The following is a 17,234-nucleotide window of genomic DNA, read 5'->3' as shown; positions in this document are numbered from 1 at the left end:
CCATTCTTACCCAAAGGGGCATGTAACTTTTTATGAGAGTGGCTGTACACTGGGGAAGAGAAATACTCCTATTTCTCTACGATGATAGGACCCCACTCTGAACTGGTACTCATTCCTAGAGACATAAATGTCATTCTGGTTCTTTTGAGAAACACTTGGCTTATGGCTGGGCCTTCGTACAGACTGAATGCTGGACTTTGGGGCACCCAGTCGCCATGCCACCTGAGCTGCCGGTCCTAACCTGCGGGTTTTCTGATCCACCAAGTCACAGTGGAGGGTATGTGCAGAAGCACCTCCTGTCCAACAGAGCTGGTATGGACGAGACTGGACTCAAGCAGGCCCTGAAGCCACAGGTACTCTGCATGAGGAAGCGGCTCCACACCCATGGCTCTGGCTCCTGCTCCGTTAATTTCTCTCTCTTGCTTGCCTTGATTAAAGGTTCCCATGACCTTTGCCCTATGGTGTTACCCCCATCATATTACAGGACAAAAGTGAGTTTGCTGATGTAACTAAGATTGCTAAGCATTCGACCTTCACAAAGTGGGATTAATGGGGGCGCCAAACCTCCTCTCATGAGCCTTTAAAGCTGAGAGTTTTCTCCAGCTGTTAGCACAGGCGGATGAGGCAGCGAGGAAGTGCTCAGAGAAGTCGCTGTGCCACTGCTGGTTTGGAGGTGGAGAGGGCCACCTGGAAAGGGTCTGAGAGTGGCCTCTAGAGTTGACGGAAACCCAGGACTTCAGTCCTATCCGGCAAGCACTTGGGTTCTGCTGACAATCCGAATGAATTGGAAAGAGCATCCCACCCCACGACGAGGCCCAGACGAGCCCACGGCTTGGCTATAATCTTGTTTTTTTTTTGCAGATTATACTTATTTAAATTGAAGTATAGTTGATGTACTACGATATATAAGTTACAGGTGTACAATATAGTGATTCACAAGTTTTAAAGGTCATAATCCACTTATAGTTACTATAGAACATTAGCTATATTCCTTGTGTTGTACAATCGTACACCCAATACTACACCCGAGAGTTTGTAACTCCCACTCCCCTACCCCTATATTATGCCTCCCCTCTTCCTTCTCCCCACTGGTAAACGCTACTTTGTTCTTTATATCTGTGAGCCTGCTTCTTTTTTGTAATAGTCACTAGCTGGTTGTATTTTTTGATTCCACATATAAGTGATATCATACAGTATTTGTCTTTCTCTGTCTGACTTACCTCACTTAGCATTATACCCTTCAAGTCCATCCATGTTGTTGCAAATGGCATTGTTTCATTCTTTTTTATGGCTGCGTATATGTGCATATATACAATATGTCCATTGCATATACACACCGCATCTCCTTTATCCATTCATCTGTCAATGGACAGAAGTTGCTTCCATATCTTGGCAATCGTAAATAATGATTCTATGAATGTTGAGGTGTGTTTTTTTTTAATAACTTTTTTTTTTCAGGTATATACCCAAGAGTGGAGTTGCTGGGTCATATGGTAGTTGTAGTTTTAGTTTTTTGAGAAGCCTCTATACTGCTTTCCACAGTGGCTGCATTAATTTACATTCCCACCAGCAGTGTACCAGGGTCCTCTTTTTTCCACATCCTCACAACACTTGTTATTTGTGTTCTTTTTGATGATAGCCATTCTGGCAGGTGTGAGGCGATATCTCATTGTGGTTTTGATTTGCATTTCCCTGATGATTAGTGATGCTGAGCTTCTTCTCATGTGCCTATTGGTCATCTGCGTGTAGTCTTTGGAAAAATGTCCACTCAGGTCTTCTGCCCAGTTTTTAATTGGATTTTTTTTTTTTTTGGAATCTGAGTTGTATGAACTATTTATATATTCTGGATATGAATGCCTCATATCATTTGCAAATATTTTCTGCCATTCAGTAAGTTGTCTTCTCGTTTTGTCGGTGGCTTACTTTGTTCTGCAAATCCTTTTAAGTTTAAAGAGGGCGCTTTGTGTATTTTTGCTTTTGTTTCCTTTGCTTTAGGAGACAGATCCAGAAAAATATACTGCTACAACTTATGTCAAAGAGTGTTCTGCCTATGTTTTCCTCTAAGAGTTTTATGGTTTCCAGTCTTATATTTTAGGTCTTTAAACCATTTTGAGTTTATTTCTGTACATGAGGCTAGAGAATGTTCTCATTTCATTCATTTACATGTAGCTGTCCAGTTTTCCCAGCACCACTTATTGAAGAGACCATCTTTTGTCCATTGTATATTCTTGCCTCCTTTGTCCTAGATTAATTGACCATAAGTGCGTGGCTTTAGTTCTGGGCTTTCTATTCTGTTGCATTGATCTCGGTGTCAGTTTTTGTGCCAGTATCGTACTGTTTTGAATACTGTAGCTTTGTAGTATAGCCTGAAGTCAGGAAGCATGATTCCTCCAGCTCTGTTCTTCTTTTTCAAGATTGGTTTGGCTATTTGGGGTCTTTTGTATTTCCATACAAATTTTAAAATTATTTGTCCTAGCTCTGTGAAAAATGCCATTGGTATTTTGGCAGAGATTGCATTGAATCTGTAGATTGCCTTGACTAGTAAGGTCGTTTCAATAATATTAATTCTTCCAGTCCGAGAACCAATCTTTCCATCTGCTTGTGTAAGGACACAACTTGGCTAAAATCTTGATTCTGACCTCTGAAGACCTGAAGCATAGAACTGAGTCAAAGCCATCCAGATTCTGAGCTATAGAACTGTGAAATAAGAGATGGGTGTTGCTTTAAGCCACTGAATTTGGGGTAACTTTTAAGCCACTAAATTTGGGGTTATTTGTTGCACGAAATAAAAACACATACACCTTCTGAGTCTGCATCCACGTCGTCACTGGATTTCACTATATCCAGTTGGCGAGAAAAGCAGCACATGAGGCCTGGATGACAGGCTGCCTTCACAGTACACAGGAAATGCTTATACCAGTTTCCAGAACAAAAAGAGAAACAGTATGCAAGATTTACACAGTCTGACTCATTGGATGTACACTCAGTTTTAAACAGAGCATATATGAAGAGGCACTTCTGGATTGAAGTCAGGGCCTGTGAAAATCCCCTCTTGCAGAAGAACGATGAGGACACGGGCACATATTGTGACAAAAAAATATTTTGCAAACTCTGTAAGTTATCAAAAGTTTTGCAACAACGTGAAGAGCATTTATTCAAAAACAGTGGCCAGATCACAATAGGACCAGTGAGTTCTGGGAGGATGTAACTTTCACTATGCCCCCCTTCCCCCAGCCTCAGCTCCATGGTAGCCTCGAAACCCATGACCTCACATCTGGAGTAGCTGGGAACACCAGCAACCTGTCAGCCAGTGGTGGGGACAGAACTGATTGAAGCTCTCCAGCGATCTCTACGCCCAGACAATTGTCACATTTAACACGCTTGGCAACTCCTTGAAATGCACTATTCTCACAGCTTGTCCATATTTCAACAGTCTGAGAGCTCACTGTGTGTGAACAGCTCTATTCACTACCTCAGGGTACAAGGCAGGAATCCTGCGGTGCAGTGTTGAAGAGAAGGGGTGACAGTGGCAATCTTGTCTTGCTGCGATTTTACATGGAATACTTCTAATGTTTCTCCCGTAGGAATAATGTGCACTGTAGATTTCTGGTAGACACCTGTCTTAACAAATGCTTTTACTTTCTCCACATGAGTAGCTGTTGCACTTTTGATGCTATAAATTTCCTCTTTGGCTGTCAATATAGTGAGCCAGTTTTGGATTTTTTAGCTCTCAGCTTCAAAGTCACCCTTTTGGCCTGATCTGTGAGAATTGTTCTGGTCCCTTTAATTTTTTTTTCTTCTTGCAGAAGTGGGCACAGGAGTCAGCCTGTAGAGGGCGCCAGAGGCAGTGCTGGGGGAAGCGGGCTCCGAGCTCTTGGGGGCTGGCCCAGAGGCTCCAGAGGCGGAAGCCTGTCTAGGCTGCAGCGTCTCCAGTGCCCCGTGGCACGGGGTGGGTGCCGGCAGCAGCTGTGGCCAGCGGCTTCCTTGGAGCCTTCTCGGGCAGTGGAACATCAGCTTGTGGTGAGACACTTCGCCGTATAGTTCACTCCCAGGCTCCCTAGAAGGCATATTTCCAGCAGCTGCCCAGGGCACATTCTAGAAGGATCCACGTGTGGAGCCGCATGTGTTTACCACCATTTCGTGAGTTTCTTCCAGGCTCCTCCATCAAGGTCAGGGTTGACCCTTGGAGCGTGGATCTCTTCCCCGGGCTGCCTCGCTGCCCTGGAAGGGGTCTGTCCCCGGGTGTTCTCCACCCAGGGTGGAGCCCGTCCTGAGGGACCCCTCAGCTCTGAGGAGACGCTGCCTTGGGGGCTGGTCCCAGCCCCGGGGTGGCCGTTCCTCGGCTGCCTTACCTCAGCCGTGTTGGGGACAGACTGCCCTTGGTGCTCCAGCTCAGGTCTGGGAGGGTTTTCCTGTGTGATTCTTCCCCCACCGGTGACGGGTCACTTCCTCGGGGCGGGGGGGCATTGCAGGCTTGAGGGTGAGGGGTGCTTCTTGGCGTCCATCGGAGCCCTGGGAGGGGACATTTCCTGGGTGTGTTACCCCAGGGCTGCAGGTCCCTCTCCCTTGGGGGCTCTCCCTCAGCTGTGAGAGCCTCTCCCGGGCGCCCAGCTCAGCATGGGGCGGGGGGCACTTGTCTCCATTCTGATGGGGCAGCTTTTCCGGTGATACGCTCGTCGTGACTGGGGACTCTTAGTGGCAGCACTGTCTCTGTCCTCAGAGGACTTAGAATTGGTGCGGTCGCCCCCGGGGGAGTGCTGTTCCTCGGATGCTGTGAGACGAGGTGGAACTTGGATGGTCTGGCTCAGCTGTCAGGGGAGAGAACTTTCCTCTGGGTGCTTTCTCAGCACTGGAGGTTTGAGCTCTTTCTTGAGGCTCCCTCGGTGATCTGGGGCAGCTGATACTGTTCCTTGGGAAATTGGTCCCTGCCCAGGACAGAGATTCTGTCTTGAGTGCTCTTTCTTAGTCCGAGATGACGACGTTTTCTTGGGCACTTAAGCCTGCTTATGTAGGGGTGGCTCCTGGTTCTTCGGTCCTCTAACTAAGCCATGGCTGAGGACGCTTCTTTGGGCTCTGTGTCCACCTTAGGGGGTGGATTCTTCTTGGTGTTGTCTGTCCCAGCCTTTAGGGGGTGTCTTAGTTGGGAGTTCTAAGGCATATTGCTGGCAGGGGAGGGGGTGCTGTTTCTTGGATGCTCTGCCTCAGCCTCGGGGTAGTGAGGTTTTTTTATCTTAGACTTCTCTGAGTTTTTTCTTTTTCTTTTAGTTACATAATTTTATTCTGATTTTTAAAATAAAACTTTTCTGTATTGTGAAAAAATAAAATTTCGTAATTACAAATGGAAAACAATAAAACATTCCACCTATTCTTATCTTTCCTCTTAGCAGTTTGGTTTTTATCTCTGCTTTTAAAAAAATTTGCATATAGTTGACGTACAATATTATGTAAGTTACAGGTATACAATATAGTGACTCATGGTTTTTAAAGATTATACTCCATTTACAGTTGTTATAGAATATTGGCTATGTTTCTTGTGTTGTACAATATATCGTTGTAGCTTATTTTATACATAATAGTCTATACCACTTAACCCCCTACCCCTATATTGCTCCTCCCCCTTCCCCCTCCTCACTGGTAACCACTAGTTCTCGTTATCAATAAATCTGGTTTTTTTTTTCTCAATTTACTAGTTTGTTGTAGTTTTTACATTGCACATATAAGTGATATCACACAGTATTTGTCTTTGTCTTTGAGTTATTTCACTTAGCATAATACCCTTCAGGTCCATCCATGTTGCTGCAAGTGGCAAGATTTCCTTCTTTGTGACTGAGTAGTATTCCATCACACACACACACACACACACACGCACACACACACACAAACATCTCATTTATCCATTCATCTATTGATGAACCGAGGTTGCTTCTGTATCTTGGCACTTGTAAATAATGCTGCTCTTAACATTGGAGTGCATATATCTTTTCAAATTAGTATTTTTGCTTTTTCTTAAGATATATACCCAGGACTGAAACTGCTGGGCATTCAGCAGTTTTTTTTTTTACATGCAAAAATATGCTTCTTACCCCTAATTGAAATCATACTACTTATCTTAGAAGTTGTTACCTTTTTTGGTAACTTACGTCAGAAACCTTTTCTCTAGTTGATGTTATTCTAAAGCTTGTGTTTTAATGGTTGCAAAGTATTTAATCATATAGCTATATAATGATATTTATTCACTTCTGTGTTGTTGAGCATTCAATTTATTTGTGATTTTCAATTTTATAAATCCTTATATACAATATAATATTTATATATAAGCATTTATCAAATTCATTTCTATTAGTAGAAATAGTATCGCACGGGAAGAAATCATGAACTAGTCATCTCCAGAAAAATTGCAGCAATTTTAGAAGTTTGTATGAAGGCACGTTTTCATCATCTTGACCATAATAACTCCTAACTATCATTTAATTTTAACATTTACAGGGAAAGGTGTGTTGTCTTGCCTTACTTTTAACTTCTTTCCTTATTTTCTGTGTTAGGTTTATTTCATTCCAACTGTCTTAAACAGGCCCTGGTTGACACAAGCAAAAACTAATTTTTAAGAAGAATACCAAGTAGCTTGCAGCAAGCTGGGGGAAAGACTTACAATGAATATGAAAGATAGGGGGTATGTGTTCTCAATCTATAAAAAGATATAACTAAATATGAGAGGAACATAGTAGTTGAGAAAGTCAGGAGTATTTAAAGAAGAAGCAGTTCAGTAAAGGAGAAGTAGCCATAGCCAACCAATATATGGGGATGTGCTTTTTCCTCCCTAGCAAGGTTGATGTCTGTTGTTTTGGTCTGTTGTTACCTTTTGGGGGAACATGCCTCCTCCCCTGCACAGGGTCATTCTGAAACTGTGCCCCTCGTGACACAAACAAGGGCAGGTTACACTCTTTGCAGAGAGAAGTCAAGGCTGAGCTGTTGAAACAGCAACACCTTAAAGAAACTCCCCATTAGTTCACGCTTCCTTTAGCTCCAAGAATTGCGTAGCTTCAGCTCAAACCAGATTGCTCAGTTTGTGTGTGTGTGTGTTTTCTTGATTTCTTTATCTCAGCCTTGAGAGATTTCTAGCCAACTTTTCAGCCACGTCCTTGAGCTTCTGGGTGGAGATCTGGGTTCAACCAGCAATGGGTGAGTGCTCCAGTTGTACCACATACACACACTTGCTGTACAGGCAGCCTGTCGTTTCAGCCACTCTGGCGGGTGTGCAGGGACCTCTCATCATGACTAAACTTGCATTTCTCTGCTGATTAATGAAGATATGAATTGGCCATTTGAGTATGTCTTACATGAAGTGCCTTTTCAGGTCTCTTGCTCTTATTTTACTAGGATGTGTGTAACTTTTATTGAAGTATAGTTGCTTTTCGATGTTGTGTTAGTTTCTGGTGTACAGCATACTGATTCAGTTATACTGGAATTTTAAAACTGGCTTATAGTTCTGCATATATTCTGGAGTCCACTGATTTTTGGAGATACGTGTATACATAGATAAGTATGCACAAGTATTTATACACATCATGTGTATTAATCATATGTAGATATATATGAGTATGTGAATAATTAAATATATAAATGTTGATGCAATTTACATACCTATAACGTTCTGAGTATCTTCTACATATCTGTTTTGTTTTTTCACCCTCTTAATAGTGTCTTTTTGATAAACAGAAGTTTCAAATGTAATTATGTCTAATTGGACAATCTGTGATTTTTGGTTAGTGCTTTTTCACCCTCAAAAAAAAAAAAAAACTTTGCCTACCTTAAAGCCATGAGGGTAATATCCTAAGTTTTCTAACAGATCTCCCATTCATCTCTAATAAATTTTTGTGGAATGGGGTGAGGTAAGAAGCAAGGTTTATTTTTTACCTGTGTACATATCAAGTGGACTTATTAAAACCACTGTCTTCTCCACAGTGGTTTGCAGGGGACCTTGTGTCATAAATCCAGCTGTTTCCCTATTTCCAGATTTGTTTCTAGATTCTCTGTCCTCTTCCATTGGTGTATTTGCCCGTCCTTGCTCCATTACCACACTGTTTTATTTAGAATACTTTTGGAGTAAATCTTCAAATTTGGTAGTATATGTCCTCCAGCTTTGTTCTTTTCCTTAAAGACCGTCTTGGCTATACTAAGCCCTTTAATTTCCATGCACTTTTTGTTTGTTTGTTTGTTTTTTTACCACCAGCTTGTCAGTTTTCACAAAAAATGTAACATAGTGGGATTTTAAATGGGATTAGTAGAGATCATTTGGGGGAGAAGTGACAATAATGACTCAATAACAAATCTTTCAATCCATGCAGAAAGTATTTCTCCCCGTTTACTGAGGTCTTTAATTTCTCTCAGTGATGTTTTACAGTTTTCGGGTTGTGCTCTAGCACTGTTTCATTAGATTTAGATATTAGACGTTTTTGATACTATTTTCAATGGCATTTACGTTTTTACATTCTAATTATTTGTTGCTGTTATGCAGAAATAGAAAAGTGGTAATGATGATGACCACAAAGCGGTTTTTATTATAACTAATAACTTGATTAAGTTCACTTATTAACGCTAATGATTTCTTATCCTTTTGCATAGTCTGTGTAACGCCGTCTGTGAATAATGACTGTTTTACGTTTGCCTTTCCAGGCTAGACTTTACAACGATTATAATTTCCTGGTGCTACTGCACTTTCAGAACCATCAGTACATGGCTGAATGGCTAGTGGACACCGTTTTGTCCGAACGCAGGGGAAAATGTTTGCTATTTCACTGTTGAGTATGATGTTTGCTATAGATTTTTTTTTTGGTAGATACAGTTTATCAGATTAAGGAAGTTGCTGTCTATTCCAAATCGCTGATAGTTTTCTTCATGACTAATTGTTGAAATGTAACCCATCTATAAAAGTGATCATAAGGTTTTCCCTTGGTTTGTTGTCGTTGCTGTTAAGTGATGCATTACATTGATTTCTGAATGTTAAACCACTGAGTTTAAAATTTTAAACCAATCTTGCCTTCCTGCAGTGTATCTAAACAAGACAGGATGTATATCCCTTTTATATGCTATTGTATTTGAGTACTCTTTGGTTTAGGATTATTGGGTCTCAGTTCAGGAGAGATGTTAGGATAAAGGCCGATAGTTGTCCTTTCTTCAGCTGTCTCTGTGAGATTCTCAGGTTTATGTTGGCCTTTTAAAATGAGGACCAAGGAAAGGAATTATTTCTCCTAACAAGAGTTGACACAAATGTTGAGGGGGGTATAGCTCAAGTGGTAGAGCCCATGCTTAGCATGCATGAGGCCCTGGGCTCAATCCCCAATACCTCTATTACAGAAGAAAAAATTAAATAAATAAACCTAATAACTTCCCCCCCCCCGAAAACACACCAAAAAAAAAAAAACCCAGAAAAATCAATTAAAAAAACCCCACGATATTTAAAAAAAAAAAGAGTTGACACAAATTGGTTTCTCCTCCTTCAAAGAAGTAATCCACTTTTTTGTTGCTGAGTGCTGCCCGTTCCCCAAGAATCCTGATTACTCATGGTTACACCATGTTTGGCTTTGGACGACATCTTGCGTGTTAGCTTCCTTTTTAAAAATAATAAAATAGACGGATTAAAATTAAGTTGCTTTTCCTGAAGAGAGTATTTGTTGAAGTACGGTAAATATTGGACCGTGGTTAAAACTCAAATTAGCGATTCAAATTCTTGGCTGTATAGACATACAGAAAATATTTGCAATTTTGTGATTGATGGAGTTTTGCTGTGATTGGAACGTGTTCATTGATGTTTCTCAGGAAGTGATGAGTGACGAAGCAGAGGAGTTTGCCGTCGGGCCTGAAAACCAAATGGAACTTTGTGGAGAACCCGAGAGTCCCTCTTTATCTGAGGAAAAGCCGGGTATGGGCCTGCTGCCAATGAAACAGGACGAAGAGGGAGAATCCCATTCCGGGGCCCTATCCATGTCCGGGGAAGATAGTAAGAATGACTATTATCACCTCCTCTTCAGGACCTTACCCAGCAGGGTCTGGATTCTGCCTCCTCCACTTTGCGGGAGTTGTTCTCATCAAGGACACCAGTTTTGGTTGAGGTTGCCATTGATGTCTCAGCCATGTTTGACACAGTTGTTCACTCGCTCCTTCATGGAAACTTTCTTGGATTCCCATGCGCCGCGATCTGCTGGTTTTCTTCTCGTATCAGTAACCCCCCTTTCATTCTTTTTTTCTGCTTTCCCTTGCCATTTCCCCTGTAAGAATTACTGTAAAAATTCCTGAATCTCACCATTTTTCTCTATCCCTCCAGTCCACTCTGACATGATCTTTCACCCAGATACGATAATAGCTTCTTATCTGATCTGTCTGATTTCCATTCTGGCCAGGGGTCTGACCCTCACTGTCTAACCCTGCAGCTGGAGTGATCATGTTGACACAGAAATCAGATCATGCCACGTTCATCTGGAAAACACATCATCACCTTTCCTGGGCACTCAGAACACAATCTGAACTCCCGACGCTGGTCCCCAAGCTCTGCAAGACCTGGCCCCGCCGCCCTCTCCTAACACGTGTCCTGTCGTCTCCTCCCTGCTCTCTCTGCCTCTGTCCTTTACTCTCCGGTCGCTGGCCAGTCTCCTCCCTGGGGCCCCGCGCTTGCCCTTACCGCGGCCTGGAGCTCTTGCTCTGCGTGTGCACAGGCTGGCTCTCTCTCCTCCTCCAGGCTCTGCCCACGGGACACCCCCTGAGAATCAGAAGGCCCTCCCCGACCACGTGGTCCTCTGGGGCTCCCTCCCCTCCTCTCTGTCCCATGCCTGCTTACTTCTTTCTCAATATGAATTCAAATTGTAAGTATTTCATTTGCCCATTTTCCACCTATTGTCTGAGTCCCCCTGAGAAATTTTCAATTCTGAGGGTTCTCTCTGGCGTATCCTCCTACTATGAAATAAACAGTTTTAGAAACTGAGGATGTTCATGTAGGCTTGATGTAAGATACCTAATTGCAGCTCAATCTCTAGAGTAGGTTCCCAGAAGGCCCTGTCATTCACAATATCCATGAGGAGAGGAGGGAAATTGGTCACACCCCATGTGAGTCCTTCTTATGAAAGTCTGCTCCACCAGAGCTTATGAATATGGCAGGAGATGGTATTCCACCTGACCAATTGGATTCTCTGTCCAGTGACTTAAGCAGCCTCGGCAAGGATGGAGTGATTCAAAAGCTGGCAGTAATGCCCTTGTAGGAGTAGTCATTACATGCAGATGACCCAAAAGTCATGGCAACGTCTGTGCTGGGAATGATGCCAAAAAACTGCCATTACGCCCAGTGGAAATGAATGCTGATATAAAACATCAGTTAATGAAGGAAATTCGACAGTTTGGACGAAGTAAGCAGAATAACAATTTCCATCAACTAAACCATTGGAAGACTGTCTCATTCTATGATTTAGAATAGAGTCAACCTACCTCTTAAGGCTCATTCGTTGCCAGAAGCAAGCTTTCACATAACTGAGGATGGTTCCTCTTTAGTTTGACTAAAATGTGACACTATGACGCTTTTCCCTTCTTTTTCTTCTTTTTCTTTTTCTCTCTTTCCCCTCCTTTTCCTCTCTTAATCTGGTAATTGTCTACAAGAGTTTCATTAGTAGATGTTCTAAGGTGACTTGAGTGGGCATATACTGTGTAACATTCTAGCCTTTGAAGAATGATAACTGAGTTAGTGGATCCACCAAGACTGAGTTCTAGTTCCTCTTCATATTTGAGAAATGCTAAAGGTTTATGTTTAAAAATATCTTCAGAATATGAAAGAGCCTTCACATTGCTTGATGGAGCCCAAGGATCTCTAGAAGTGAGGACACAATATGTTGAATTTGCCATCAAGGAAGCAGCAAGGTGGGTGTAAAAGGAACGCTCCGATGTTTTTAAGGAGTTGGGCCCAGTGCAGTGCTGGGGTGAGGGGTGGGTACAGGCCCTGCCTTATGTTTCTCAGACCGTGGTCCTTCATGAGAGTTAGTGCCATCTTCACAGTTACTTAGGCTGATATTAGCTGTCTGTCTCATTCCTTGAAGCTCAAGGGGACTTCTCTTCACACCAGAGTTTGATTGGGCCTTCAACCTTGGTTGACACTCTTTGTATTTACTGGATTGCCTCTTGCCATCAGCACCCATTTTTTAATTCTTTTCTAAAAGGAAGCTCCCCTTTCTATTCCCTGCAGTGCTCCTGCATGACGGTTTCTTTGCATGTCTTTCGGTTAATGACTTGTCCCTTTATTTTCAGATTTAAAAGAGCAGACTTAATTAAGCACCTTGAAAAGCTACGAGAACAAAAAGATTCTGAGCGTTTTCTCAACACAGGTGATTGCACCCCAAAGATATAATCCTGTTATCACCATGATCAATAAGAAATAATGACCAGATTGCTGTCTTCTAGAATGGGATGGAATGTTGCTAAAGCCTGTTAGCATGTGCTACTTAACAAAATTGTCTCCAGAGGCTAAGTAAAAGCATTAGAACTTTAACGTTATACATTTCTGTTAGTAAAACTGGGCATTTGCCCTAAGCATTTAATTTGTTGTTTGTCTTTCCAGCTGAGGCGGGAGATGTTATTAAGTCGTCAGGTAAATACTTTACAGTTCTGGTTTCTTCAGCATGTCACCATGTCTAGCTGGTATTTATTTCTGCATCCTTTTGCTGTCTATTTCTTAGTCCTCCCCCGAGGCAGCAGCTTGGCTGGTTTTGGTGCTTGACCTGAGGGATGACTCCAACCTTAATTTACAGAAGGGCCTGGACCATCAGCTGTCCTCTCTGAATTGAGTTGTTATTTCTTGTTAACTCTAATCACAAAACATGAGAGTACTAAGAAGAGCCCTAGGTGTTCCACACATATTCCTCCTTGGGCCCTGTGTAGTTGCAACCCAGTTTCCTGAAGGTGGGTTCCATCACTCCATACCATTGAGGAACCCCATTTTGACTGAGAGGGATGAGCATCCAGGGTAGTCAGCTGGCAGTTTCAACTTGCATTTCAGTGGAGTCATTGTTTGGTCCCGTGTTGAAAACATTTCTCCACTGGCAATGAAGACTGGTAGTCTAGCCTATCCTAAAACTGTGGGGATGGGGAATACGATTTTGCTACTCAGTACCTAGGAGTAATATTGAGGGGAGGCCTTCACGTTGTCACCGTTTCATTGCTGAAGACAAGCGCTGTGGCTACTGTAGAAATAGTTTCACATATCGGACCCTAAGAAAGGACATTGCTACTTCCTAGATTATGTTGCCCCCACCCCACAAGGCACTGCCACCAGGGTAGAACTGTAACTGAGGTTTCAGAAGATTTCACAATTCAGTTGAACTAGCCACTTCAGGGTGACTTGTAAAATGAGGACATGATAAGACCAGTGAAATCCATGAGCATGAGCCCTGAGAAATAAGTTCCCTGCTTATAAGCAATGCTGTGTGGATCATGATGTTGGTGAGGCACTTTCTAAGTGCATAAATATTGGTTTTTTAAAGTGTACTGTGGGTGAGAAGGAAAAGCCATATCCAGAATAAGTGTCTATTCCAGTGCAAACCAAGAGCTGCCCTCTCCCTGATTATTTTTGAAGCAGACCAAAATAGTCAAGCTGCCAACTGACCACTCGGGGTTACGGTGCCATATCAGGTGCTCGGTGTTGGTCTGGGCTGCTAGCACATTGAACAGTCAGCTGTTTGTGTAGCAAGATCAGTCTTGGTGAGTGGAAGTTCATGTTTATGGCCCATGCATTATCTGCATCCCTGCCTCCATGACCGTGATGTAGCATTACTGCTTGGGAAGTGGAGGGGTGCACCTAAGGAGGCATAAGGGTGGTCCTGGGAGCTCAGACTGGGCTCAGCTGAGACAGCAAGCAAATGGGACCTCAGTCCTATAGCCTTAAGAACCTAGACCTGCCAATAACCTGAAAGAGCTTGGAAACAGTTTCTGTCTCTGAGTCTCCAGTCAGTGACCCAGCATAAGCAACACCTTGACTTCAACTTTGTGAGACCTTCTGGAGAGAAACCAATCAAACCTGCCTGGACTTCTGACCTCCAGAACTGTTTGATAATATATTTGTACTGTTTGAAGCTGCTAAATTTATGTAAATTGGTGTGCAGCAATTAGAACTCTTAATACACAGGTGGTGCCTGCGTATTGTGAAGTAATAACTGAAAATTAAGCACGATATTCTTTTTTTCCAGTCAAAACTAGACACAGGAAACCCCCCCTCCCCCGCAACAAGGCCATCGGTACCGAATCAGAGAATTTTCTCTTGTTCTGGGTCCCTCAGGCAAGCAGGTTTCCATGTCACTTGTCAGTGGGCATCACATGACCGAGAGTTCTATGTTATGATCAGCACCTGAAGTAAGATGTGATGATTTATTGCTGACCTTCCCAGCTGATCTAACTGATAGGGAAAAAGCACTTGCCCAATCAATACTGCACACCAGGTGGAATGGGGAAGCTTTGATTGGTAAAACAGCAAAACCACATGTAGAACAGCAGCTGAAATTCAAATAATCTTGTGGTTAGGATTATTATAATCAGCTGTGACTCTCCCAGATCTGTCTGGTTCTGTTTGGACAAATAGGTAAGTTGAAAGAGATGTCATAAAATCACCACCCTGCATCTTGCAAATTCTTGATGGTGCCACAATCTCTCCCGCTCCTCCTGAATGAAATGTTGTTTTTGGTTTACTATATTTCTAGGTAGGTGATTCTAGTGGCTTCTCCTTGGCCTTTCCTAAGGCCTATTTCATGACAGCCCTCATTTTACAAGTCAGAGAACCACTGCAGGAGTTTTGTCATTTTTCTGAATATGTCTATACAATTATGCATTCTGAATCTAAGGAAATAAGCAGAGGGTGGATTCAGGGGCCAGCCACTGAGATGGACATGAGGTAAAACCACATTGATCCCATGACTTCCGTAAGTCCAAACATCGGTGTCAGGTCAGAGGCAGTATCAGATAATCTCTTAGAATTCTGATGACTTAAAGTTCTACCATTACACATCACCCATGTAATTGGTCACAGGTCTGTTTGGAGAGGGCCGGGACAATGATATTTGTTAGTGTAGCATGGCCCTTCCTCAAGGGCAAGCCACAGTCATTTCTGATCAACCACCACAGAGCTCCCCACAGATGCCTGGGCTCCCCTTGGAAAGCAACGTACCACAGTCTTGGTGAAAGTCATGTTCTCTGGACCTCCCAAGGTGAGTGAACACATATTATGTGATCAATTCACCCTAATGTTCCAAATTCCTTAAGCCTTTGGACGTCTTCCTCTGCAGTATTGCATTCCTCCTTAAGTCCTTTGGGACTTTTTCAGCCTACTAACTGCAGTGGAATGAGTGTTCCTGCACTCCCCAGATAAATGTCAAAATCTTAACTAGGAGGTGGCACCTTTGGGAAGTGATTGGGTCACGAGGGTGGGGCCCTCTAGAATGGAATTAGTGGCCCTATAAATGAGACCCTGGAGAGTGCCCTGCCCCCTTCCAACACATGAGAACATAGTAAGAAGTAGGCCTTCTATGTACCAGAAGCTGGGCTCTCACCAGACACGAAAGCTCCTGCTGCCTTGATCTTGGGCTTCCCAGAATTCAGAACTGTGATGAATTAATGTTTGTTGTTTAACTCACCAGCCTATAGTATTTTGTTAGAGCATCTTGAACGGACTAAGGCACCAACCTGGCAAACTCTGAGAGGCTTGTCTAACTCCTTTAATCCAGAGTCTCAGCTTAATGAGCCCCAGTCAAAAATTTGGTCTGATTCAATTATATTTTCCTTTTACCTCTGCACCTCACTGTAAAGAACCATTTCCACATGAATTCCTCAGAATTTGGTCCATACGCATTTAAAAAATTTTGTACTTCCTTTGGTCAATTTTGTGCCTCTGCCAAGGTCATACTTTACTTCATACTTTGTGGCCTGTGGGCATTTGAGGCTTGTTATGGGATTTTGAAGGAAAGAGAGGTGGTGGATGCAGCTTCGGAGGAAGATCAGCAGCGCCCCGCAAGGCTGCTCCTTGAGGCCAGACTATCACTGATTGCTCAGGCAAAGAATAAATAACCCCCTCAGAAGGAAGTTTTGCTTCTACTGGCGAGTCACCTCACGGAATTTAGGGGTTCAAAGTACCCAGCTTCATCAGTCCACATCTGTGTCCCACTTCACTTTTCAGGATCTCGTCATCTCCTAATGAGTGCCCTAACATAAGCAGAAGAGGTCTTGAGAATTTGAGGATTCCACCTGTGTTGTAGTTCAGCCGATCACAGCATTCGACTCCGGATTTGGCTTTCCCACATCTTGGCCCTGGGGCTACAGGAGATAATAGTAACCAGTTCGTAGAAGCTCTCAGGTCCTTTACGTAGATCTTGAAATGGGACCTTGTGGACCCGAGCACGTGACTTTCTTCCCTCCGTTCTCCAGCAGATTTAGAAGCAGCTGATCATTTCCATTACATTCCTTATTTTGACTAAAATGGTCACAGGTAGCATCACTTGTGCTCACTCATACCCTTGCCTTTTATAGGGACTTGATTAATCATCAGTATCCAAACGTGGGAATTTGAGAAACGCCTTTGCTACTTCTCACAATGGACTACCAGTTCCCTTTAAAAATTGGGATAAAAGTCACTAATGGCTTTAAATCTAATCTGATTCAAAAAGGAATTCCAAAACACAGAACAATCTCAGAGAACTCATCTTTAATATTTGTTCTCTAGAACCTCTTCCAGTACCAAAATCTATCAGTCAGGCTCCACCTAGAGAAGGAGAACCAGTAGGAGCCAGGTGTGTCTCTGTACACACACACGCGCGCACGCACGCACACACATGGATGCACGCACGTGTGTGTATTGCACGGATGTGTCACAGAGAACCGGCTTTGTGCAATGGTAGGAGCTCATTCAGCCATCTCTGTAAGACTTGTCTCCTCATCTGATGCTGAAGCAGCTCAGACATTCCAGGAGAAAGGATCACAACCAGGCTGCAACCCACATACATGAGCTGGAAGCCCCACGTAGATTTAATTAAAATGTAGCTCTCCTGTGACTACCAAAGTCACGGTACCATCCACTCACTTTCCTCCTCTTCACGTCAACTTCTTTTCAGTGCACTTACATTACTTGATAGGAGCTCTGGTTGGCTGGTGTCTTTGTCTCCCAACTAGAAGGTAAGATCCATGAGAAAGCATTTGGTTCACTGTGATTTCACACCGAGATA

The 17,234-nt window shown here is 43.1% G+C and overlaps 1 protein-coding gene across 1 annotated transcript; it reads left to right on the top strand.

The window, feature by feature from the left end:
* Positions 1–215: 215 nt before the first annotated feature.
* Positions 216–12,572, top strand: LOC140691797 (uncharacterized). Its single transcript, XM_072955929.1, has 6 exons — positions 216–353; positions 439–491; positions 3,807–4,020; positions 9,817–9,997; positions 11,805–11,898; positions 12,283–12,572. The coding sequence occupies exons 1-6, from the start codon at positions 216–218 to the stop codon at positions 12,380–12,382; spliced, it is 780 nt and encodes a 259-aa protein (XP_072812030.1). The 3' UTR covers positions 12,383–12,572.
* Positions 12,573–17,234: the final 4,662 nt, after the last annotated feature.

The sequence above is a fragment of the Vicugna pacos genome, chromosome X (genome assembly GCF_048564905.1).
Source record: "Vicugna pacos chromosome X, VicPac4, whole genome shotgun sequence".
Classification (NCBI taxonomy): Eukaryota; Metazoa; Chordata; class Mammalia; order Artiodactyla; family Camelidae; genus Vicugna; species Vicugna pacos.
This window is presented reverse-complemented; position numbering and strand designations above follow the sequence as displayed.

Bases quoted from the DNA above. Each gene is read 5' to 3' on its own strand.
- LOC140691797 (XM_072955929.1), top strand. From the start codon at position 216: ATGCCACCTGAGCTGCCGGTCCTAACCTGCGGGTTTTCTGATCCACCA. The intron at 354-438 runs GTACTCTGCATG...CCTTGATTAAAG, and splicing joins AGCAGGCCCTGAAGCCACAG to GTTCCCATGACCTTTGCCCT. The intron at 492-3,806 runs GTGAGTTTGCTG...TTCTTCTTGCAG, and splicing joins CATCATATTACAGGACAAAA to AAGTGGGCACAGGAGTCAGC.